This window comes from Urocitellus parryii, chromosome 2, assembly GCF_045843805.1.
Source record: "Urocitellus parryii isolate mUroPar1 chromosome 2, mUroPar1.hap1, whole genome shotgun sequence".
NCBI classification, from domain to species: domain Eukaryota; kingdom Metazoa; phylum Chordata; class Mammalia; order Rodentia; family Sciuridae; genus Urocitellus; species Urocitellus parryii.
Genome location: NC_135532.1, coordinates 30,289,354 through 30,315,581, shown reverse-complemented (window position 1 = coordinate 30,315,581; position 26,228 = coordinate 30,289,354). Strand labels below are relative to the sequence as shown.

Sequence of the window (26,228 nt, the reverse complement as noted above, 5' to 3'; positions counted from 1 at the left end):
TTCCATTTTTTCACTTAATTTTTTCAAATAACTAGACAATTCATGTAATGTGATCCAAAAAGCATTATTATTGTTGAGGTATTTTAGTTAGAGACATAATATATCATAAAGTTGATAAGTAAAATGATGGAGAATGAATATATGAACTAAGATCACTTCAAAGGCAGTTCTCAGAAGATAGAAAGCAGCTATTTGATTTGCTTTGTACTGACTCAAGCAAATTATCACAGCTAGATTGGCTTTAAAGAAACATCTTTTTGTTAAGAAGAATGTAACTAACTTATACAAAAATTACCACTTCCCTCTCCCTTTGACAAACATGCATTTAATCTCTTGAGAAATCTTACTAGCAAACTAATCATCAAAATAAATTCAGAAGATTAAGTCCCAAGTTAGATTTAAAATATCAGTAAATGAGAAAATTCTTTTCACATTTTCTTACATAGCCTACTTCAGTACTGAAAAACACTGAAATTTTTCACAAGAAGATTAGATTACTTAAAAATATCTAAAACCATAGACTCTATACTATTTCTGCACTGTAAAACTCCTTTATGGTGAGACTGATCACAATAAGAACAAAACTATGAATGAAATCAACTTAAATTCACACCCAAGATCCTTAGTTCCTGGTGACACAGACACAAAAATAATCTCTCAATAAATGAGAAGGGTTAGATTCCTTCCCAGTTCAAAATTAGAGAGATCTAAACCAAAAGTTTCCAACTGCAAGCACATTTAGCAGTCAATTTAACACAAGGAACTCCTGAAGAATCAATCTCAAAGACGACAACTGTCTAAAATATTCAATGAGATCCAGAAACACAAACTGTTACATGTGTCATTACAAACATGAAGTGGAGCTTCATGTCAAAGAAAATAAAATGCATTTATCTGTGAAGTCAGATAAGGAAAACACTGAAATGCAACACAGTAAAATGTAGGAACACATGGAATGCACAAGTGCCAAATGAAATCATTAAACCTGCCCTGGGTCATGAAATCTCTCTTCTGTAACTTCTACCTTTTCCTTCAGCCTGATATGAAGGTAAGCAGATTCATACACTGAATTGCTACCACTGTCATGGGTAATTAGAAACACATAGCAAAGGATTTATTAAAAGTTAGGCAATTACACATTTATATCTTCCTTTGTTTCAAAACAGATTTTATGTTTCATTAGCCTATTTCCAACAATACAGCAAAAAATTTGGAAGTTCAAAAAATTGTGATTTAAATGTGATTCCATCTGTGCTATGAAGGAAATTTTAAAGTATACACATATAAAGGAATTAATCCTAAACCTCCTGTGATTTATTATTATATATTTGTATATGGTATCTTAACAGAATTTACAGTTTAAGAACCCAACAGTCTTTTCATAAGTTGTTTTCACATATTACTAAATATATTCAATATGTACTAAAAATGTTAGAATGCTAAAAAAATTAACTCTCAAAGTTGTTTTTGTTCTGTTTTGTTTTGTTTGGAATATGGCAATTCTTCCTCCATTGAATTGCTTTTTGCACCTTTACCAAAAATCGATTACCCATAAATGTGTGGTACCACTTTTGAATTCAATTTTGTTCCAGTGATAATGCATTTATCACTTTGTTAATACCATACTGCCTTCAGTATTATTTACAGTGAGTCTTAAAGCTGGGTAATTACAATCATTTCAAATTTATTATTTTTCAAAATTGTTACTGTGGTGGTTTTCCCATATAACTTTTAGAAACATCTTTTTCCATATCAATATACATCTTCAGGGATTTAGAATGGTTTGTGTTAAATCTACATATTAATTTAATGTCATTTTTACCATGTTAAATTGCCCTACCCAGGAATAGAGTATAACATTTATTTAGGTCTTTGTTTCTTTCATCTGCAATTTGTAGTTCTCAGTGCATAAATCTTGTATTTGTTTTGAAAATTTTTCATTTGAACACATAAATTTTTGAAGCTAATGTTTATGGTATTTTTAAATTTGGTGTCCTTCTGTACATTGTTAATAGAAATAGTTTATTTTTACCTAAGAACCTTGCATCATGCAACCTTGTTAATCATTCTTAATAACACTAGAATATTGTGTGCCTATCAATTCTTGGCAAATCATATCATCTGCAAAAACTGATTTTTTTTCTTCCCAATCTCTACAACTCCTATTGCACTGGCTAGAATCCCTGATCTAGATTAGGACCATGCACATACAGCACCTGGCAGAGTTTATTAACAATTTTATAGAATTATTTTCTCACATTCTTCCCTTTCAACAATTTTCCTGATAATTTCTGGTTCTGCAGCTCTTCCTTTCTCCTGTCAGAAAGCTAGTTTCCTTATTCTGCTGTGTACTTCTATAACTTTTCCCATATCCAGAGTCATAAGCGGGAAGACAGAGAGATAAGAAAACTTACAGGTGTTTATCTCACCCTCTAACGACACTAATTCCACAGATCCAAGGAAAGGTGATCCTTCCCTCACAGTTTGGGCTCCACTGGTATCACTGCCTCTACCATAATTAGACTACATGAGGATTTGGATGTGACAGAACAGGTTAAAGAATAGAAAAATTAACAAGGAACTCATATACAAGGGCTAGAGAGTGTCTCCTGGAGCTTGCAATTCATGGCATCCAGGTACTCAATTCCAGATCTCCAGTGCATGCAGTGCACTCCAGGGAATATGGAGGGACAAAAACTATAGTGAATCATCAACAGCACAAAAGTAATTAAATAGCTGTTCCATAGATTCTGATCATATAAGGTTTTATTCTTGTATTGAGTGGGAAAAATATAATAGACTGCTTATTCCATCTCTTACTCTTAATTGCAACTGAAATTTTTAATTCCCACTAATTTAAATGAAATTCCAAACTAAGATGATCCAATACCCTCTCCCACAAATAATCTTTCTGTGTCCCTATCTTTATCTCAACATGGTAATAGGACTTATTCAATGTGACCTGATATTGGCAGATGACAAAGGAAATATCACCAGTTAGAATTAAAATTAACACTATTATAGAACAACATCCCCAATATTCTTCACATCGTTTACAATGAAGAATTATAACACTGACCAAAAATTTTACAAGCTAAGAAACCAAGTATACCAAAGATGATCTTAGTTATTATCAAATTCTAAGTATTATTCCTTTTTTCTTGTCTACACAGAAGACCACATTTCCTAGCTCCTTTACTCATGTGACTAAGTCAACAGAATGAGAACAGAAATCTCTTATGAGCAACAAAAGTGAAAAGCCTAAGCATAATTCTCTCATCCTTCTCTGCCCTATTACAAGGAATGCTATTTTGAAAAATAAGAGTGAGATCCAAAACCCTAGACTGCTAAATGAACTACATATAGTCAATAAGCAATATATAAATCTCTATGGTGTAAAGTCAAAAGTTTCAGGATTAATTTGATCTCACATAGCAAACATGTATACTAATGCATATTTCAGATTTCGTTACACTATCCTGTACTTAACTAATATCTAATTATTATTTATCTTTCACATAAGATATTCCAGTACATATGATCCAGAATACACAGAAACACCATATTCTTTTAAGTTCTCATACAGAACAGCACCTTGCCTATTCCAAAGTAGAAGCTATCCACAATGCCCCTAGACCAAATAATTTGACAAATTCACACACTTAATCACAGTTGACTATGACTGACTCTGCAAACAGGATTATATTACAATAGCTCAATACCCATAATAAATGATGATGGGCTATCCCTCTAGAACCAGAAAACTGAAAGAGCCCCTTCTGAACAAGGCCTATTCAGAGTTCCTGTACTGAATTTTCCTGGTTATATTAAGGCTGTTATCTTCCTTTCCAATGAGAAGGAAGCAATTATTTAGGGCATATTAATGCAGATTCAGGAGAACAAACAAGACTCAATTGCTTATAGTTTTCCCTCATAATTTCCTAATAGCTTGTTTGCCTCTAACTACTTTCAGTAGCTATGGCTGCAACAATGAGGTGCAGATTCAGTACCCATCCTCCACACCAAAATACTAAAGCTTTAATGCCTAACATATTAAATATAAAATCTTACTTACTCTTCCTTCTCTGCATTACATTACAATTACTCACTGCCCCATATCAACTACACTATCCTAGTTATACAAAAATTGACATGATAAAAACTAAAAATGTCTCATAAATATTCTTGTTTCATAAATCTTCATTTCACCTTTATATAAATGGATTAAAGTCTATAAGTTTTCTTGGGCAAATTTCCTTGGTTATACTATTTCTTCTTATATGAGGCAAAAGAAAGTCTCATTTTGCTTTCATTTTCATTCTGTATATTCTGTCCAAGTTTCTGGGGGTTGATCCTCTCTAAAGTATATAACCTTGCTTCTCATAAATGTCTATATTCTGACTGCAATACTGATGAACATCATGACTTCTTTTAAGGTTCTGAAGTTGTTTGTGATCTTACACAATCACGAAAACAAGAAATTCTTGCCTCCTATTAAAAATAAGGTTCATCTTCAAACTGCTATCATGTGATATAAAAAAAATCTTCCCTATTTTTTGAAGAGTTGACACACAAGAAGAAAAGAAAACCTGATGCAATGGAAAGAAAATATTATGCGTAGTACTGGTATGCTCCAAATTTTTTCTTACATGCCTGAAGCATATTGTCATTCCTGTGTATTTGCCAGATGTGTAACGGATGCAAGCATGATAAAAAAGAAGCTTTCTCATCAGCATGTTATTTTGATGATATTTTACATAACTTAATATCATTTACAACTATCTTTTGCTACTGGTAACAATTTGTAACAGTTGTTTAAAAATTCATTTGCAGACAGAAAGCCATAATAATATTAATTGTAACTCATGGTTTGTCCATAGTAGCAGTCAATTTCCCTTCCAAATACAATACTTTAAAACTGATATATAAAAACACTACTTTTGTACATATCATTGGGAAAACCATGTAATGTTTTCAATACATCTATACATTTTATAATGTTTAAATCAGGCAAAACATTTCTGTCTCCTCAAACATTTATCATCTCTTTATGGTAAAAACATTCAAAATCCTTTCTTCTATCTTTTTCAAACATACAATACAGTATCACTATTCACTGTCACCCTAATATGCAATACCACACCAGAACGTCTTACTCCTATTTCATTGTACTTTAGGGCACACCCACTAATTTTGTGATGAGTAGCCTTCTCCAACAGGAGTCTTTAAAGTTTCATCATAAAAAAATCAGGCACCAACTTGGGGAAGAAAATTTGTAAAATATGTACTTAATATTTTAAAAAACTATTAAAAATAAGGTTCATCTTCAAACTGCTATCACGTGATATAAGAAAATCTTCTCTATTTTTTAAGAGTTGACACACAAGAAGAGAGAACTGGATGCAATGGAAAGAAAATATTACGCGCAGTACTGGTATGCTCCAAATTTTTTCTTGCATGCCTGAAGCATATTGTCATTCTTGTGTATTTGCCAGATGTGTAACGATAACAAAAAAAAAAAAAAACCTTTCACTTCTTCTAGAAAACCATTAATAAATGCTCAGATTAATTTTCAGGAATAAGTATTCAAAAATGAATGTGATTTGAAGATGCTAAATCTATTCATCCACAATGTCAATAAAAATCTTTAAAAAACAGATTCAGAGGTTTTTTTTTTTCAAAATTGAAATACTTTATATACTTCATTGTAATTTGTCTTTATTTTTGGGAAAGTTTTAAAGAACTCTGAATCTGTTTTTTAAAGATTTTTATTGACATTGTGGATGAACAGACTTAGCATCATGCTATATACATGTAATAAAAATTGTAATGCATTCTGCTCTCATTTTTTTAATCAATAAAAAATAAAAATAAAGTAGTTCAAATTCAATAATATTTTCATCAAAAATATCACAGAAAATGCTAGAATTAAAATAAAAATAACTAAATCTACTATTTGTATAGAAATCAAACTCTAGTAAGCATATGTCAATACTCTCCTGAGATATAAAGTCACCAGAAAAACAGATCTTCTGCTATTAGCCAATGAATTATTGAGGGTTAAGTGCATGAGACTTTCTTCTGTGTCTCCAGCAGAAATCTATCTGCAAGGCATTTATGTACGTGTTTGTGTGTGTGTGTGTGTGTGTGTGTGCGCGCGCGCACGCGCGCGTGCATGTGGGTGTGTGTGTGTGTTTATTTGTTCAACATTTCATATCCTAAGTTCACTTTCAAGGCAGTTTTTTTCAAAGATTCCTTTTATAAGGAGCCCTATTTATGAATCTGAATGATCAATGTGAGGATCTGCCATCTGATATTGGATCCTCATCAAAGCTAGACAGAGACATGCTTGGAAGGGACTATGTATGTCTCTAGTCTAGTCTCTTTACTACTGAATAAAATTCTAAAGGCACCAAGTCCCATATCTCCTAGCACGACTATAAAAGATATTTGTCACCAACTGCATACACGTATATAATATTTATCTTCTAAATTCATCTCACAAGAAATAGTCAGTGCTAAATTGATTACCTATGGTTTCCTGACTACTCATCCTAGCCTACTAGAATTTCTTATATTCTTAAATCTGCTTAACAATCAGGCCTTCAACTATACTAAAGATGTCTAGTTAGTGTTCCTGGATTTCAAAATTACAAGAAATACATACTGAATATGCAAACTGCTTTGAGTCAACTTTACTTTCAAAAAGGATAATATCTACCTACCCTCCGTACTTCTTCCAGCTGAGCCTTATGACCTGCCTTCCAATTTTAGCTTGAGCTATCTTGTAACAATAACTACAGAGTACAGATTTAAAGACAGAGATTTTGCTGATAACCCGTGCAGAGGAAGGTATTAACCTTAATTTTCCATCACATCAATAAGACCACATTCGAGCTACCTATTACTGTAAAAAAAGTAAAATCAAAGCGATCCTTCCAAATGTTGGGTAACCCAAGAGAGATCCTTAATAATGTCACCTGAAATAATAAGTATGATAGTTGGACTACAGGGCCAAAACTTATATGCATGTTCTGGATATGAAATTAACCAAATTTTTAAGAGAATTTATAAGATACCTGACCCCTAAGAAAATAATTCAAAGATACCTCCTCTGCATCAGGAAACCAGTGAAAGGGACCATTTACTTGTTCTGAAAACTGTACAGTATAGACAGAAACAACAGTCTATCCCCATACAAAAAGGTGTACTCCAATGTAGTCATTACAGATTACTTCAACTTTTTAATAAAGGATCAGTACAACTGATGCTATAGAAAATTTATAACTCTAGACATGCAGCATGTACTGACTCTCCTGTAGGAAGAATGTATAAAACAATAATAAATTAAGTAAAATGAATTCATTATTGTTTGTGTAGAGTTATATACAGTTCATCAATTTGTGAAGGAAGTCAAAATTTTGGAAAACATTTTAGAACAGGTTGATAATATCAACTTTCTTTGTAGATAAAAAAAATGTAACAACGGTGAATTACTTTATATTATTTCATGTGGTTAAAATAAATGATATTATTCTAGCCAGCAAATGAAGAATTTGTACTCATTTAGATAAAAAGATAATTAGTCATGCATTCTATATCAAACAGAGTATTCACATTTGTATTAGAAAATTTAAAAAATTTTAAAAGTTAAAATTAAAAATTTGAAAATTTGAAAAAAACTGCTAAACTATTTGTAAACCAAAAATTGAGACCTATATTTGGTTATTTGTTTTTATATGAGATGCTTTCTCTTTAAAGTCACATATTTGGATTTTGGTGTTTGAATGAATATATGATTTTTGTCTTTTAGTAATTAATGTGTAAAACCAGGTTTTATGGCTTGTTTTCACCTTACTTTATAATAACTATTGTTCTACGGTTCTATTCACATTCTTGTGTTTTGAATATTTTTCTATATGCATTATATTACTTTACTCTTACTTTCACTAGTAAATTCAAGAGAATGCACATACACTGTTGTGAATTCTACTAGCTGTTACCTAAAAGATTTGTAAAAGCATTCCTTTTTTCCCATACCGGATTTGATATCAGAATTATCTCAAAGAAAACAAAATTTCCTTCTTAAAATTAATAGGTGATAAACTAATTAAATTTCTATATGTATCATAAACCATATTATTAGATTTCTTCCATAAAGAGACAATTTAGTAAAAAGGAGTTGTCTGACAAAGAAGTAAAGGCTCCTTGAACTTTATAATTTCCCTAGTTTTAAGACAGAATAATTAAATGTATTTTATTTTTCACTCCTTAAATTATTTTGCACACTAAATTCAATATAAATTTTATTTCATTCTAGTTAAATCTCACTGAACAAATTATTTTCTCCTCTAATTCTTATAGCATATGTGCATAAAATGCATTTTTTATGTCCCACGTTTCATATCAAAAATGATTTCATCCTTGCCAAGATAGTAAAATTTTTAACAAAAATTTTAAATATGACTATTCAGTTCTACTGTTACATCATTTCTGAAAAATATTTAAAAGTACAGGAAACATGAATGAATAAGCTATAGCCTGATAAAATATTTTCAATGATTTTCAAAATAAAAGTATTAATTATATTCTATATACCAAAGAGGAAAACCATAATTACAAACAGGTATTGACTTAATTTGTCATGTATCATTTTTAAATCAATGGGATTAAATGACATTACAGAATTTTAATAGTGTATGTGTAATAGGCACTTTTTCCTGAATTAAAAATCAGAAAATAATAGGGTTAGTCATTTTTATGTCTTCTGAAAAATAAAATTAAGGTAGACAATAAATTATAAATATTTTCCAGGTAATTTTGTTGCTTTACACATGACAATAGTTCTAATCATAACTATAACAAAATATTGAACTATTAAGGGGGTTAATTAATAATTAAGGGGCTGCACAATTCAAGTTAGTTATTGGAATAACTTTGGTTAGCAACATAGTTTTAAGAAAGAGAATGATGATTTAAATTCTGTATATAAATTAATGAGTCATAAATTTTCACATGACAAGAGGACCCTTAATTTAACAGGATCATTGACATAAATACTTTCAGTCTTTCAGGATGAGAATTCTGTCCAATCCTTTATTAAACTTTACATTATAAATATTGAGTATCTGTGATTTTGAGAAAGTTATTCAATTTATTTCTTCCTTGTCATTAGCATAATTAGATAACACAATTAAAATACTTAAAATATTTTTATTGCCCTATAATTTATTCAGTTATATTTACATATTTTCAGAAACAATGCACTGCTGACATCACACAGTAATATTTGTTTGCCATTTTTTAAACATTTACTAAATTGGTAATGAAACTATCTTTGAAATGAAACAAATATAATAGCAGGTACTCAATAAATGTCATATACTACTAGAACTTGACTAGAGAGTATAACAGAAAAGGATTTGAGTCAACGGTACACTTACCCATTGTACCACTCTAATAAGACTTTCTGTCAGTATACAAAATCAATTTATTCAAAAATCAATTTATTCCTTGGTCCCAGAAAGTGTATATTTTTTTCAAAGCAAAGTTCCCCTATGGCACACCATGCTGAAAATTTGTTTTGTTTTATATTGCCTATAGAATGTAAATATGTATGTTATTAAAATAAAAATTATCCTAGGTAAGGATATGCTATTGCAACCAATATATATAATCACCCAACTCAAAGGAAAATGAAATTACTATTTAATTTTTTGAGTCATTGCCAGACAAAATATAAAAGATATAATGTCATTTCAGATTTGAAATTAAGTTTCTTCAATTATTTATTAATCATCTGTTTGACTTTTCATTATTAAATAAATATCAAATATTTAGTAAAAGGCATTTAATTTATTGATCTCCATACTAAGAGGATTGAGAGGAATTAACTATTTCAATATAAAACAAGACTAGTCCCTAAGGAAGGACAAAACATCCAAATAGCCTTGGACATTTTGGAGATTTAATCAAGATGATCGAAACTAAATCTAAATAGGATGAAGTCACAACAGTACTATACTTTGGCCTAAGTTACTTGATGAAACTAGATCACATAAAAAATACTGTTTTGCCACAAGTTATTTGACTCAATTTAATAACATTCATCTACTAATTAGTTTCTGAAAAATAATAAAGGCTATATACTTTTACTTAAAGGCAATAAATAATATTATTTAAGAAGATTTAAATTCTACAGGGAAGCTAAGTTCAATAACCAATTAAGTTGAAATCATCTAAAATCTTTCCAGGCTTCTATGACTTTATGTTGACTTCCACACTTGAGTTAACACATACTTCAATTCTAAGCCATTACATCTAGAAAATGTGGATCGTTTAAAACCAGTTATACAAGTCCTATTTAATAAAAAATAAGTGATTCTTCAATGTAAACAGTATCATCATTAGAAAGAAGACTCAGAATGAGCACTACACTGCTGGGTATATAGCTCAGTTGGTAGAGTGCTTGCCTTGCATGCACAAGGCCCTGGGATTGATCCCCAGCACCCAAAAAAATTAAACAAACAAACAAACAAAAAAGAACATTACAGCTACTTATTTCTTAAGGATTGGCCATAAGTAATATTTTAAATTTAAACCTACAGTATTTAGATAGAACCTTGTAGGATCACTTATCTCACTGTCATCATAATAATTAAAATCAGAATGTATTTAGTGCTTCCTGTATGTGATCTATATATTTTATTGCACTTAGTATAAACAGTTCTTTCACTACTATTCCAGTTATGTAATGGTCAAAATTAAGGTACAAAAAAATTAAAAAATTCTTTAATAATCAACATTAATCTCAGGATTTGAACCCAAATAGTCTCACTTAAGTCCATGTATAGAGTAACAACTATAATATGTAGGATTCAAAGCAATTCAAAGCCACAAAAATTCTCCTGCACATATAATACCCATCCTCAGAGGATCCAGAAAACAAGATCACTACCTTTCAATAAATTATTTTACTTATAAATCTCCTATATTTACTAAAATGTCATCAAAGTTGATAGATATGGTACACTTGTGTCAAGAAAGGTAAGGTTTATGGAAACAGTAGGCTGTTTCATTAAAAAGGACTTCTTAATGGGTGAGGGTGTAATTCAGTGAAAGAGTGCTTGCCTCACATGCAGGAGGCCATGGATTCAATTCCTAGTACCTTAAAAAAAAAAAAAAACTACTTAGTAAAATGCATGGAAAATAAAATGCTTCAGCTTGAAACAGAGAAGGCAGAATTAACTTATTTTAGAGCTTCACTCAATTTCTCCAAAAAGTAAGTGAAAATTGGACAATATTGCAAAGTTCTATCATGTATTTATTATGCAAAGAAGGGTATGTTGTTGAATTTTCTCTGGAAGATGTAAAAACTTCAAAGTGATTCTCATCCATCTAGAACAATTCAATATTGACTAAAACTAAGATGGTACATCTACTTCAAGGTTGCATTTATCTTTATTTTTATAAATTGATGATATAAGCATAAAACACAAAATTCTATAAACCCTTGCATGGTTAAGAATCTATATTCTTTAAAAAAAAAAAAAACCTTGTTAGTTGTAGATGGACACACTATATTTATTTCTTTTATTTAATTACTTATTTTTGTGTGGTGCTGAGGATCCAACCCAGTGCCTCACACATGATAAGCAAGCACTCTAGTACTGGGCTACAACCTCAGCCAAATGTTGAGGTTCTTACCAACTTGCTTTCTTTTATATTATTTATTAATGTAATTATTTTGGAGCACTGGAGATTGAATCTAGGGCCTCAAGCACAGGAGACAAGTGTTCTACCACTGAGTTACATCCCCAGCCCTCACAATTTGTTTTTAACATTTTTAAAAATGAAAGACTCAATCACTGATGCACATACTTTTCTATACTGGCCCTTTTCAAGCCTTGAAATAACAAAAGAGTACATGACTCATACACACAATTTTCCACAACAGAGTAAACCTTTTGCCCAGATATCAAGGGTCATAAAAGAATGAAAAACTAATAGATAAGAACTCAAAATATCATGTAACTATATTATAAAGCAGCATAGAATTGGATATGGATTATTACTAAAAAGGAGAGTGATACCATTCCCATTATACATATTAGCTATAAATTAAGAACATAATACACATTACTGAAAATTTTGAAATTAAAAATTAATTGTAAGGAAATAAGGCAAATGATCAAAAGGAACTGAAAGCAAACAAATCTAACAAAATCACTATGCTTATTCCTTTCACTGTCTTCTATCTCCTTGATGAAATAAATTCAATTTAAGTATCAAAATATAATATAAATACCAAAGTGAGCTTTGAAGATGAGTAGTAAAAAAAAAAAAAAACTATGGATCCTTGATGAACAGACTAGATTATCTTTTGAATATGATTTCAGAACTAAGATTTTATAATAGTTATTCATGAAAAAATAAATTCCTGTGATAACTTATTTATAAAATTTCAAACTGTATAATCTTTCTAAACCGTCTCTTCCCTAAGCAACAAAATCTAATTCAGGTTAAAAAATTAATATATATTTCATATTAATTCATAAATAATATATAAATTACAAATAATTTTCTCTAATTTATCTTCATAGCACTTACTATCTTTTTTTGAGTTATTGATCATAATGTATCCTGGTTCACCTACATTAAAAATAGCAAAATATTTTGAATATAAATCCAGAACTATAAATTAAAGTTTTATTTTTCCATTATACTGATCTGCCTCCCAATGAAATTATTTAAGATCACATAGCAAAGTAGTATTGCAGCAGGACATAACCTCAGGATTCTCATTCAAAGCTGTTAAATTCCAAAATGCCAGCCTTTACACTATTTGAGGTAAAACAAAACATTACCAACCCACAGATGGGAGCTGAATATCGTAAATGCACTGGTCATATTTATATTCATTTACATTTCAGATTATACTTTACACAAAGACCGTCCCAATAGAGGAACAATATTATTAGCAAAACTAAAATAGAATGTCATTAACAGGTAAATTAGTTAATATAAGAAATTCATGTATTTCATTTCTTGGATCTTGAATTTTTTCCTATAGCTTCATTCATTCATTTATTCCATCAATTAAAAATTGGATGTGTGTGTGTGTGTGTGCATGCACATGCACGTGTGTGTACATACTAGTAAGCATTCCTAAATTACTTTTAGATTAATATTTAATGTTTTCTATATAATTTGTCCTTTAAAATCCAAAAGCATATTGTAAATAGTCAAAATCACTGTCATAATTTATATTTAATGTCATATATATACATAAATTCTAACATATGACATTAAATTAGAATTTAATGGAAAAGGTACTTTTCATAAAAATAAGAGATTCTCAACCTCATTAAAATATCTCATTTTTATATAAAAACACATGACACTAGCTATATCTGAGTCCTCAAAAATGAAGATATATAAAAAATTTTTAAAAAGAATAAAATGACTAGAAAAAAATGAAGATAATTGAAGAAAATCTAATGTCAATTAACACTGTACTAATTTTAGGTAATGATAACAGCATTATAAAATATAAGATATAAATTATGTAATAACTTATAAATTAGTATAAAATAGTATTTTGAGGAATAAACTTGGTCTTAGCAATTTTCTAAAAACTGAGAAGGAAAACTCTGAGCATGTACAATGCATGAGATTAGAGGTGAGAATTTTCCTCATCATAACTAATAATTATTATGCTACACCTAATAAGAATTTTTTTTTTACCCTCAGAGAAGATATTCCTTTATGGTAATCAGAATCTGTTACATATTTTTATATTGTGTAAATAGATATCTGCCTTAATTCTAAACAAATTTTTACTACTATGTCAAAGACAAAATCTGAGTATACAATGCAATGAGGATACAATGTAAATCTAAGTATGTAAAACATACCGGCAACTGTACACAGAAAACTTACCAGACAGTTGTTTCCACTTGACTGTCATTGAGCTGCCGATTATCCAGTTGGGCAAAAAGTGGAAAAAGGACTTGAATCCCTCCAATTGAATGAATTGCACTATGAATTGAATGTGTTACTATTGCTTTCACATCCTACATTCAAAAACAAAAATGTTTATTAAACTTCTATGGCATACTTTTCATCACTGTTTCTTTCTTCCAAATAACATTCTTTAAAAGAGAATTAAACAACAAAGTTTGACATTTTAAGAACCCTCAATTATATAGTTTTGATACTCAAATAAAGTAAGAAATTTGAGATACTTTTGCTAATCATTTTTAAATGTGAAATCTTATGTTGAGAGATATTTACACTGAAAACATAAAGTTAAAATCAAATATTATTTTAGAATAACAGATATTGCTAATGGAGTTAAAGACATTCAGGTAAATTTTATGCTAGAGAGTAATACATTCTTAAAGTATAATTTGATATCTAACAAATATACGTTCAGGTAATCAATAGATATTATTTCATAGGACACAGAGATTCAAGATAACAGAACAGATTTCAAAGTAAGGAGACAAGATCAAGGTAAAGTATTTTGTCAAAAACAAGAAAAAAGTACAGAATCTGAAAACAGAAACAGAAATGGTAGGTTTATAGATAAGCAATGTTTAATGTATAAAGATACCATCAATGGTGATAAGAACATGAAAACTAAGCTACCATTTACCCACCTGGAGCATTAGAGCATGTGGGGAATGCACAAAAATTGATGCATTTTCCTTTGGTGATGATTCCAGGCATAGCTGAGCATCAGTAGCCTTAGCATTATATGTAAAGGCAATACTACTTGCAAGTTTTCCATCATATAAAACCTGTTTATGGTGTTCTGCCAAATGAATATCACTCTCTGATTTAAACTTGAAAGTACTCTGAAAAAAAAATTTAAGTAAATACTCCTTTAAAGGTAACACAGTAAAATTCTGAAATTTTAGAGCAGATAAAAATCTATAATAATAAACAATTATTGATTTATTAAATTAAAATGCTGACTGACACTAATTATCTTTTTGTTATTAAGAAAATCATTTAACTAACATGACACAAACTACCTTACTCTAATATTAATGTTGAGGTTAAACCAAATGTTCACAACTCACGTTCTTGTGGAAAGTAACCAGATATGCACATAAGTGGATTAGATGGGGACCTACTCAATCCAGAGAGAAAAGGGATGTAAAAGTGGCCCCTGTTCAACTCAGTCATTGTACATGATTGCCAGTTCTCCCATATTTTTCAAGAGAAAATATGAAATCAGAATTTTTACATAAAATCACCTAATTTTAAAATTTAATTCAAATACTTTAAAACACTGCAGATCAAATATGTCAGACTAACCTCAGGCAGTTTTCTACTACATAAAGTACTCTGAAAAAAAAATTTTTTTAAGTAAATACTCCTTTAAAAGTAACATAGTAAAATTCTTAAATTTTAGAGCAGAGAAAAAAACTAAAATAATAAACAATTTGTTTTGGGCTTTCCATGTGCCTGGCATTAGATAGTGGTGCTACTTATTTTCTTATCCTCACTTCATTTCAAGGAAAGTTCAAGTTTTATTATGACTCTAGTGAGTCATTCAAACTTAAACCTGAATATAAACTGTAAATTATGAGACATGAGCCAAAAAATTTGTATATATTTAGCTATGGAAGTTATTTTTTATATTTTCCACATAAAAATGCTTACATATTTCAATATTATAATAAATGAAACTGTACTATTGGAATCAGACCTTTGTTCTTCACTCAAATGCAATGTAAAAATTTACTTTTCACTTCAAAGTAAAGTTCCTTTTTTTTTAACTCGTCAATTCACAGTCCCTTAACTATAGATAACAGGTTTAAAATATGTTCTCATTTAAAATAAAAATTCTGTTTTTTCATTTGTTCTTTTTAGATATACTGACAGTAGAGTATATTTTGACATATTATACATATATGAAGTATAACTTATTCTAATTAGGATCACATTCTTGTGATTGTACATTATATGGAGTTACACTGATTCACATATGAACATAAAAAGTTATATCCAATTCTTTCTATTATCTTTCCTATTCTCATCCCTCCTTCTTCCCTTCATTCCCCTCTGTTAAATCCAGTGAACTTCTTCTTTTTCATTAGGCATTTTTTTTAATTTTATTTTTTATTCTAATTTGTTATATATGACAGCAGGATGCACTACAATTCATATTACACATATAGAACACACTTTTTCATATCTCTAGTTGCATACAAAGTATATTCACACCATTCATGTCTTCATACGTGTACTTAGGGGTAATGATGTCCATCTCATTCCACCATCTTTTTTACACCCCACTCCCCCTCCATTCCCCTGCATCCCCTTTGCCCTATCTAGAGTTCCTCTAATCTTCCCATGCTTCCCCTCAAACCCCACTATGAATCAGCCTCCTTATATCAGAGAAAACATTTGACATTTGGTTTGGGGGGATTAGCTCACTTCACTTAGCATTATATTCTCTAACTCCATTCATTTTCCTGCAAATGTCATGGTTTTATTCTCTTTTATTGCTGAGTGATATTCCATTGTGTATGTATACCCCATTTTCTTTATCCATTCATCTACTGACAGGCATCTATGTTGGTTTCATGGTTCTGCTATTGTGAATTGTGCTGCAATAAACATTGATGTGGCTATGTCCATATAGTATACTGTTTTTAAGTCCTTTGGGTATACACCAAGGAGTGGAATCACTGGGTCAAATGGTAGTTCTATTCCAAGTTTTCCAAGGAATCTCCATATTGCTTTCCATATTGGCTGCACTATTTTGCAGTCCCACCAGCAGTGTATAAGTGTGCCTTCCCCCACATCCTCGCCAACACTTATTGTTTTTGTGTTCTTGATAGATGCCATTCTGACTAAAATAAGATGAAATCTTATATAATAGTTTTGATTTGCACTTCTCTAATTGCTGGAGATGTTGAACATTTTTCGTATATTTGTTGATTGATTGTATATCACCTTCTAAGAAGTGCCTGTTCAGTTCCTTGGCCCATTTATTGATTGGCTTATTTGTTATTTTGGTGTTTAGCTTTTTGAGTTCTTCATTTACCCTAGAGATTAATGCTCTATCTGATGTGCAACTGGTAAAAATTTGCTCCCAAGCTGTAGGCTCTCTATTCACCTCAATGATTGTTTCTTTTGCTGAGAAGCTTTTTATTTTGAATCCATCCCATTTATTAATTCTTGAGTTTAATTCTTGTGCTATAGGAGACTTCTTAAGGAAGTAGGGGCCTAATCTGATATGACAGAGATTGGGGCCAACTTTTTCTTCTATTAGAGGCAGGGTCTCTAGGTCCTTGATCCACTTTGAGTTGAGTTTTGTGCATGGTGAGAGATAGGGGTTTATCTATTCTTCCCTACAAAACTCTCTTATTGTGTATTAGCATCCACATATCAGAGAAAACATTTATTTGGCTTTTGGTTTTGAGGGATTGACTTAATTCACTTAGCATGATAGTCACTAAATAAATCAACTTAACTGGTGAATGGCAAAATATCTGAGTAATATTTCATTGTTTATAATATGCCACATTTTCTTAAACCCAGTCACCTGTTTATGGGCATCTAAGTTGCTTCCATAGTTAAGCTATTGTGAATGGAGCTGCTATAAAAATTGTGTCACTGTTGTATGCTGATTTTAACATGGGTATATACCAAGGAATGGGATAACTGGGTCAAACAGTTGTTCTGTTCCAAGTTTTCTGAGAAATCTCCATATTGCTTTCCAGATTGGTCACACCAATTTGCAGTTCCACCAGAAATGTATGAGTAAACCCCCCCACACACACACACCCACACCCTTGCCCACGTTTATTGTTAATTATATTCTTTATAATGGCCATTCTGACTGGAGTGCGATGGAAACTCAGTGTAGTTTTAATATGCATTTCTTTAAAAGCCAGAGATGTTGAACATTTTTTCTTATATTTGTTGATCATTTGTATTTCTTCTTCTGTGAAGAACATGTTCAGTTACTGTATCCATTTATTGATTGGAATATTTGTAGGATTTTTTTTTTGGTATTAAGATTTTGAGTTCTTTGTATATCCTGGAGATTAATGTTCTATCTGAGGTGCAGGTTAACAGATTTTTTCCCATTCTATAAAATCTCTTCAAATTAAAGATTTAATGTTTGTCCCTAATGTATATTACAATAGAAAATGGAGGAAAAAATAAAATTTCTAAAAAATAATATGAGTGAAATTATGTATTAGGTAGTAATACTGCCAATAAATCCTGTCTGATCTGCCTTCTTTACTAGCTGCCTTGGTATTATAAAACAACATTATAAGCCACTACAATGTTTATAGCGGCACAATTCACAATAGCCAAATAATGGAATCTGCCCAGATGCCTATCAACAGATAAAGCAATCAAGAAAATGTGATATATAAATATAATGAAATTTTACTCAGCCTAAATATGGCATCTGCCAGTAAATAGATAGGAATGGAGAATAAGTGAAGTAAGCCAGACTCAGGAAAACAAAAGTGAAATGTGTTCTCTCATATGTGGAAGCCCAAGCAAAATAAGGGAAAGAAGGCAGTGGAAGAGGGAATTGAATAGCATAAGGATGTGGAGTATAAGTAGGAGGATGAGAGGGAGGAAAGAAAGAAGGGAAAGTAATAAGGAATAGATCTGATGTTATAAAATGGATCTAATGAATCATGTTACCTACACATATGAATGTACTAAAGGGAATATATCCTTTATGTGTATGTATGAAGTACCAATCGAAAATACATAAATAGAGGGCTGGGGATATAGCTCAGTTGGTAGAGTGCTTGCCTTGCATACACAAGGCCCTGGGTTCAATTCCCAGCACCATCAAAAAAATAAATGCATACATAAATAAGTAAATGGGTAAAAATGAGATCAGTAAAGAAGAGAACAAAGTGGAGGGGAATGGGGATTGAAATCAAATTCTTTTATGCATGATTTTGTCAAAAGGAACACAAATACTATGTATAATTAAAATGTTCAAATAAAAAACAAAATTACCTTTGAAGCATGTACCCAAGTTTCTGATTATTTTGATGCTCCACTTTTAAAATATAATGAGATAAAGCCTCATTAAATAGGACCTAATCACCTAAATAATAATGAATTACTTATTATAAATATGAGAAAATATGGTAGAATATTGCTTAACACAACAAAACTAAGTTTAACTGCTACAAGAGGAGGAGCATTTTACTTTGTAGTACCCATCTCTAGAAAACTCACTAATGACAACAACATAGCCATTTTTCTGTTGGACGTATATAAAAATTATGTATACATGACAATACCTATTACTCTCCCCATAACACAATAAGTGTTGCTGATATAACATGGTAATGTCATTGCAGTATTCAATGAATCAAATTTCCTGATATATAATTGAGAGACTGGAGCTATTTGTGGATTGTGCAGCAATCTTCCCTTCAAAATAACAATAAATAATACATCTTGAGTCATTACAGAAGAAAAAATTCCAATCCTAAGATCTGCATTTCTAAACCAACCACAAAAATACATAATATGATCAATTCACTCTCCTGCTACAAATTGTTTGATTATTCCACTTGACTAGAAAATAAGATCCAAATTCATTACTTTGATATTCAAAGCCTTTGCTAATTTAAGTTTAAACTATAATCATCCTTACATTTCACTATACATCAATAACTATACTGTATGTTCTACCATCAAGCCATGCCTATCCTGGGTCAATTCATACACATATCTTATACTCCATTGCTTCTATCCTTTCAATCATGTCCCCTGTCTCAAATACTAACATCACCTCCTGATCACCTTTTGAGATCTATTTTCTGAGAACCCTAAAAAACCTCCTTCTCTATGAAGATTTCCTAAATCTTCTATGGCTGAAATTAATCATCCTTGCACAAAATTTTTATAGTATTTGAATTAAATTTGTTGAGCGCCACAGCCAAAGGGGCCCCAGCAAACTTCCAGCTGCCAGCAAACTTCCAGCTGCCAGCTGATGATTGGCTCACAGTGGCCCCAGCAACATCTAGCTGATTGGCTCCTCTGCGGAGCTGCTCATTGGGCTGTTTCCCCGCCCTTCAGACTGCCAGCTGATGATTGGCTCACAGTGGCCCCAGCAACATCTAGCTGACTGGCTCCTCTGCGGTGATGTTCATTGGGCTGTTTCCCTGCCCTTCAGACTGCCAGCTGATGATTGGCTCACAGCGGCCTCAGCAACATCTAGCTGATTGGCTCCTCCACGGAGCTGCTCATTGGGCTGTTTCCCTGCCCTTTCAGACCACGGAGCTGCTCATTGGGGGACTTCTTTGACTCCGCCCACGCGACCCAGCCATTCGGCCTCAAGAGCAGTAGGATTGTGGGAGGTGGTGAGGTGTGTGTGGGTGACAGGCTTGTGGAAGCCGGTGGTGGCAGTTGGGCTCTGAGGGTTTTTTCCTGAGGAGCTGTTTTGTTTGGCGTTTGTAGTTCTAAAAATAAAGTTAGTTTCCTTTGACAAGTGGCTCCTGAATTGTGCCCAGCCAGACTGCGGCAATATTTCCTTTCTGTTACACATATCAACTTTTAATTATAAATATTTAGGGTTGTAATTATATTCTCATAAAGAGAGTATGAGCTTAATCATTTTTAATCCCTAAAGCTTAGAACACTTCCTTGAATATAATAAATATCCAATACATTGTTGAATTTTATTCGATTCCATGCCCTGCAATCATTATTACTACCTGTAACAAACAAGACTGTACAGAGGAATAAAGATTATACTCACAAGCATGACAATAAATGACAAAAGATTAGCATAGGAAATTTTGGTGCATGAAATAAAATCATTATTTCAACACAGTGGAAAATGATTAAATTAATAAAAATCTAAAGAAGTTAACATAATGGCATATATCAGATTAGCAAAAGTGCCAAGAACTTACCCTATAATTACTGCAATATTGCAAATATTAAACAAAAGAAACACATCACTAATACAAACTCATATCCAAAAAAAACAATTTAACATAATGGCACTACTACTAAGCAAAGACATATCAAATTCGGTCATTACTTGCCAATATAAAGAAATTCCATGGGACACATTTTTTTTAAGTTAAGCAAAGATTTTTGAACATGCATGCAGTTCCATGCAAGAATAGGTATGTTAGTAATTTGGAAATTATAAAAATTAAATTGCAAAATCAAATAATATTATATTAAGATAAAAGATATAATTTATAAAGATGATTTAATTAGAAAACTGTGAATAAATTACATATAGAATGAAGGAAAATCCTGCAGCTTCTGTCTGGTTACTCCATTTATTTTTCAATAATTATAGAGCAATGTGGATGTGAACACAAACCTACTACTACCAGTGGTCTCCAATAACTGTGCAGCTACTGGAATTTCTCTTCTACTACTGGTAATACAAGCATTTTCCTAGGATTTATGAAGTTTCACACTGCACCTATGAGATTCAGTCCCTTAGCAAAAAACCCTCACAAAGACATCCAACCCCAACAGTTCAATTCTGTACTATACCCTGCTGCTTCAGTAGCTTGAATTCTCACCTCAACTTCCTCTGTTGAGAAAAACCACCTTGCTGTACTAGATATACAACACTTTGGACCTCAATAAAAATTCTGGACCCAGGCAGAGAGCCAAAATGTATATGAGGCTCATCTTAAATGTTTTCTTGCTCTCAGGGATCTCAGACCTGAGATGTATTTTGACAAATGTCTCAAAAGAGACTGTTTTATGCATTTTCCAAGTTTTATAATTATTTGTAATGGTGGAGGTGGGACACAGACAGTACCCCAAACTCCATTGTAGCAAAAATCAGAAGTCAAGCTGAGTATTTGTAAAATATAAACATAAGAGCCCCATATGCCTGCAATCCCAGCAATTTGGGAGGCTACGGCGGGAGAATTGCAAGTTTGAGACCAGCCTCAACAACTCAGAGAAACCCTGTCCCAAAAATAAATAAATGTAGAGGACTGAGGACATAATTGGGTGGTAAAGCATCCCTTGGTTCAATGCCTAGTACCACAAAAAAAGAAAAAGAAAAGTTAAAAAAGAAAATGTGTAATTGGATACCAAGTTTAAGAACTTTTGTTTTTTTGCAAATTCTAGTTATCATCTTCTTAGGGGAAAAAAGAGAGACCAATCAAAGGGTACCAATGAATTAATAATAATAAAACAAACAGCATTATCAGCTGTATGAATTCTAGAGGTAACTGAGAGAATCAGAATCTTACGTAATGGAGGAATCAAAAAAATCAATTAATCTGGAAGACTTCCAAAACAAACTTAATAGCTAAAAGCTATGTTTTCTATGAAACATTTCCTAGTTCCTACAATGACAACCCTTCTCCACAATCTCATAGGACTTAATCTTCAACGATTATATCAGGATTCGAAGTACAATCAACTTTGTCTTAGGTTTTTCCTAAGACTTTCTCCTTTTTATGAGTATAAGCTCCTTAAAGATAATTTATAGTCTTTTATAATGGCTGTGATAGTCTTCTATACATAGGCATGCTCTAATAAATGCCCTCAGAATGATAAAAATGCATGAGAAAACTCATCCTAATAGAATCATTTTGTTTTTTTCTCCAATCATTTTTAAACTACTTTTCGTTATTGAGGGAAAATTGAAAGTTTAGAATAAAATTTCCTAATCCTAACTCTTAAGATTAAAATATACTATTCTATTTCATCTCCTGCTTTTTAGTCTTTGTCTATTGAAATAATTTTTTTTAAATTTGTTCAGAGGCTGGGCCCTTTCTCTTTTCTGACTATAATTAAAAATAATTGGTTGATGTAAAAAAAAGAGCAACCATTAATTATGAAAATAAAAATTAAAAATGTTCTTTTCCCCACTCTTCCAAATAATAAAATATTTTGAGTCAAATAATTGAATGTCCTCTATTAATATTGATGTCTATATTTTTAAATTCAATGAATTTAATTGAAAAATATTTTGCTTTCTATCTGCAGATTTTACTCCTATAAAATGCTACAGATATGATTGTTCGTTGTCTCCTAGTTACTGTCTTTTAAAAACAATTTGTCTTAAGTATTTGACCCACATACACACTGTTTTTTCTTTTTTCTGGTTTGGAAAGTAGTTTTTAAGAACACAGCACACCTGCTTTCGAAAAATAGTTGTTTAAATAAAATACTACAAAAGGGGCAAGGTGCAGTAACACACACCTGAAATCCTACTGGCTAGGGAGGCTGAGACAGGAAGATTCCAAGTTCAAAGCCAGCTTCAGCAAGGGTGAGGCACAAAGCAACTCAGTAAGACCCTGTTTCTAAATAAAATACAAATAGGGCTGGGGATTTGGCTCAGTGGTTGAGTGCCCCTGAGTTCAATCCCGGATACCAATAAATAAACAATCAAACAAACAAACAAACAAACTGCAAAATGGAATGAAAACATTATAATTAGATACTTTCTATATAACTTGTTTCTATGTAAGCTGAAATGTTTGTACCTTCCATTATCTCAAAAGATATGTTTGTTTTCATTTTGTTCAGTCTGCTTATACTGGAATGACAAATTTTAATATAGTCTCTTGAAGCTTTCAGATCTCCTAAGGGAAATATCAAATGTCTAATAAAACTTATTCTCACTCAGAAACAAAGTGATATTAATTTGTTTGAGTCCATGATACAATGGCCATAATACCCTCCCTTGGTTTGTAGAGTTGTTATGTTTAGGTTTAAAAAATTTATAATGAAATTTGAACACTATAAACATACAATCCATCAAATAAATGTAAAACGTTTTCCATCATTTTAATATTTCCAAACCATACAATCCACTAAGGTATATTAGGGTATTTCTAAGTTTTAAAATTATATGTAAAGATATGATAACCACATTTGTAGGTAAATCTCAATATTCATTGTACTATCTCATTTAGAATAATTGTTACATAAAATAGCATGAATAGGAGAGGGATAAGATGAGGAGAGATTGCAAATACACATGAAGGATCTTTCTGCAGTGATTAAAAAGTTGTAAAATTATAATGCAGCTATGGTTGCACAACTTATATCTTTACCAAAAATAAGTGGCTTGTGCATTTACATAAGTGAATTGTATGGTTTGGAAATTCAATTTCGGTGAAGCAATTCCAATTATTTAAAAAGAAGAGTACAGATATATTTTGTACTAATTACACATATAGGAATAGTATGTAATGCTGCCTAACACTTTACTATAGAACATTTTATGCAACAAGCACACAATACACATTCTTTTCAAGAGCATATGGAACAAATAGCATAAAACAATTCTCAACAAACTTTAAAAATTAAAATCATATAAGTAAAATGAAAATATTCCTTAAAAATAAAATTACATTCCAAGTTTCTTAAGGATTCTCCAGGCTGCTTTCCAGACTGGTTACACCAATTTGCAGTCCCACCAGCAATACAATAGTGAGCTTTTCCCCCCATATCCTTACCAACACTTACTGTTTTTATTCTTGATAACTCCCATTCTTAGTGAAGTGAGATGAAATCTTTAAGAGAAGTTTTGATTTTCATGTCTCTAATGACTAGAGATGTTGAATATTTTTCATATATTTATTGATTGAATATATATCTTCTTCTGAGAAGTATCTGTTCAGTTCCTTAGCCTATATATTGATTGGGTTCTTTGTTTTTTTTTGGTGTTAAGTTTTTTGAGTTCTTTATATATCCCGGAGATTAGTGCTCTATCTGATGTGTGTGTGGCAAAAATTTGCTCCCATTCTAGAGGCTCTCTCTTCATCTCATTGATTGTTTCTTTTGCTAAGAAGCTTTTCAGTTTGAATCCATCCAATTTATTAATTCTTGATCTTATTTCTTGCACTTAAAACTTGAAATGGAACCACCATTTGACCCAGCTATCTCATTCTTTGGTCTACACCTAAAGGACTTAAAAACAGCATGCTACAGTGACACGGCCACATCAATGTCTATAGCAACACAATTCACAATAGACAAACTGTGGAACCATCCCAGATGCCCAGATGAATTATCCCCAGATGAATGGATAAAGAAATTGTGGTAGTATATACACAATGGAATATTAGTCAGCAATAATAGAGAATAAAATTATGGCATTTGCCAGTGAATAGATGGAGTTGGAGAATATTATGCTAAGTGAAGTAAGCCATTCCTAAAAAACCAAAGGACTAATGTTTTGTCTGTTAAGTGGATGATAATCCATAATAGGGGATAGGGGGTTGGCATGGGATGAGTGGAGAAACTTTGGATTGGGCAAAGGGGAGGGAAAGGAGGGGCATGGGGTAGGAAAAATGGTAGAATGAGATAGACATCATTACCCTAGGTACATGTATGATTGCACAAATGTTATGTACAACCAGAGAAGTGAAAAATTATGTTCCGTTTATGTACAAGGAATACAAGAGCATTCGGCTATCATATATAACTGAGTGGAACAAATTAAAATAAATCAAAGATTGATGAACATTGTTAGTTATGACCAAGAAGCTCGGGTGTGCTATTGCACAGTATGGTGAATGATTGATAACAATAATGTACTGTAAATTTCAAAAAACTAGAAGAAAGGATTTGGAAAGTTTTTAGAATAAGGAAATAATAAATTTTCAAAGAGATAAATATGTTCACCCTGATTTAAATATTTTGTAATGTATACATATGTATCAAAATTACAGGGATTTCCATTAAAATGTGTACTTTTTATATTTTCATGTATCAATTTTAAAAGGATGTTTTTAAAAGGTTAAAAAATAGGGCTGGGTTTGTGGCTCAGTGGTAAAGCTCTTGCCTTGCATGTGTGAGGCACTGGGTTCGATCCTCAGTACCACATAAAAATAAATAAAATAAAAAGATTAAAAAAATAAAAAGTTAAAAAATAAAAATAGCTGGTCACAGTGAAACAAATTTGAAATCCAGCTACTTGGGAGCCTGAGGCAGGAAGATTGCAGGTTTGTAATCAGCCTGAGCAAAAAATTTAGTGAGATCCTGTCTCAAAACTGAAAAAATAAAAAGGGCTGGGGATTTAGCTTTAGTGGTAGAACACCACTGTATTCATTCCACAATACCATAAAAATAATTTAAATTTTAAAAAAAATTAAAAATCAACTGCATTTCTATATCATAGCAAAGAAAACTCTGAACGTGAAAACTTCTTTAAAAATTCATTTATAACAGCACCAAAAATATGATGATACTAAGGAATAAATTTAACTAAA

At 31.4% G+C, this 26,228-nt stretch overlaps 1 protein-coding gene across 1 annotated transcript in view; it reads right to left on the bottom strand.

The window, feature by feature from the left end:
* Positions 1-26,228, bottom strand: part of Nbea (neurobeachin) — a 620,123-nt gene that overhangs the window by 481,966 nt on the left and 111,929 nt on the right. Inside the window, exons 9-10 of the mRNA XM_077795156.1 lie at positions 14,664-14,861; positions 13,942-14,075 (exon numbers count right to left, since the gene is read on the bottom strand). Of these exons, the coding sequence (XP_077651282.1) occupies positions 13,942-14,075; positions 14,664-14,861 (332 nt within the window). The remainder of the gene's footprint in view (positions 1-13,941; positions 14,076-14,663; positions 14,862-26,228) is intronic.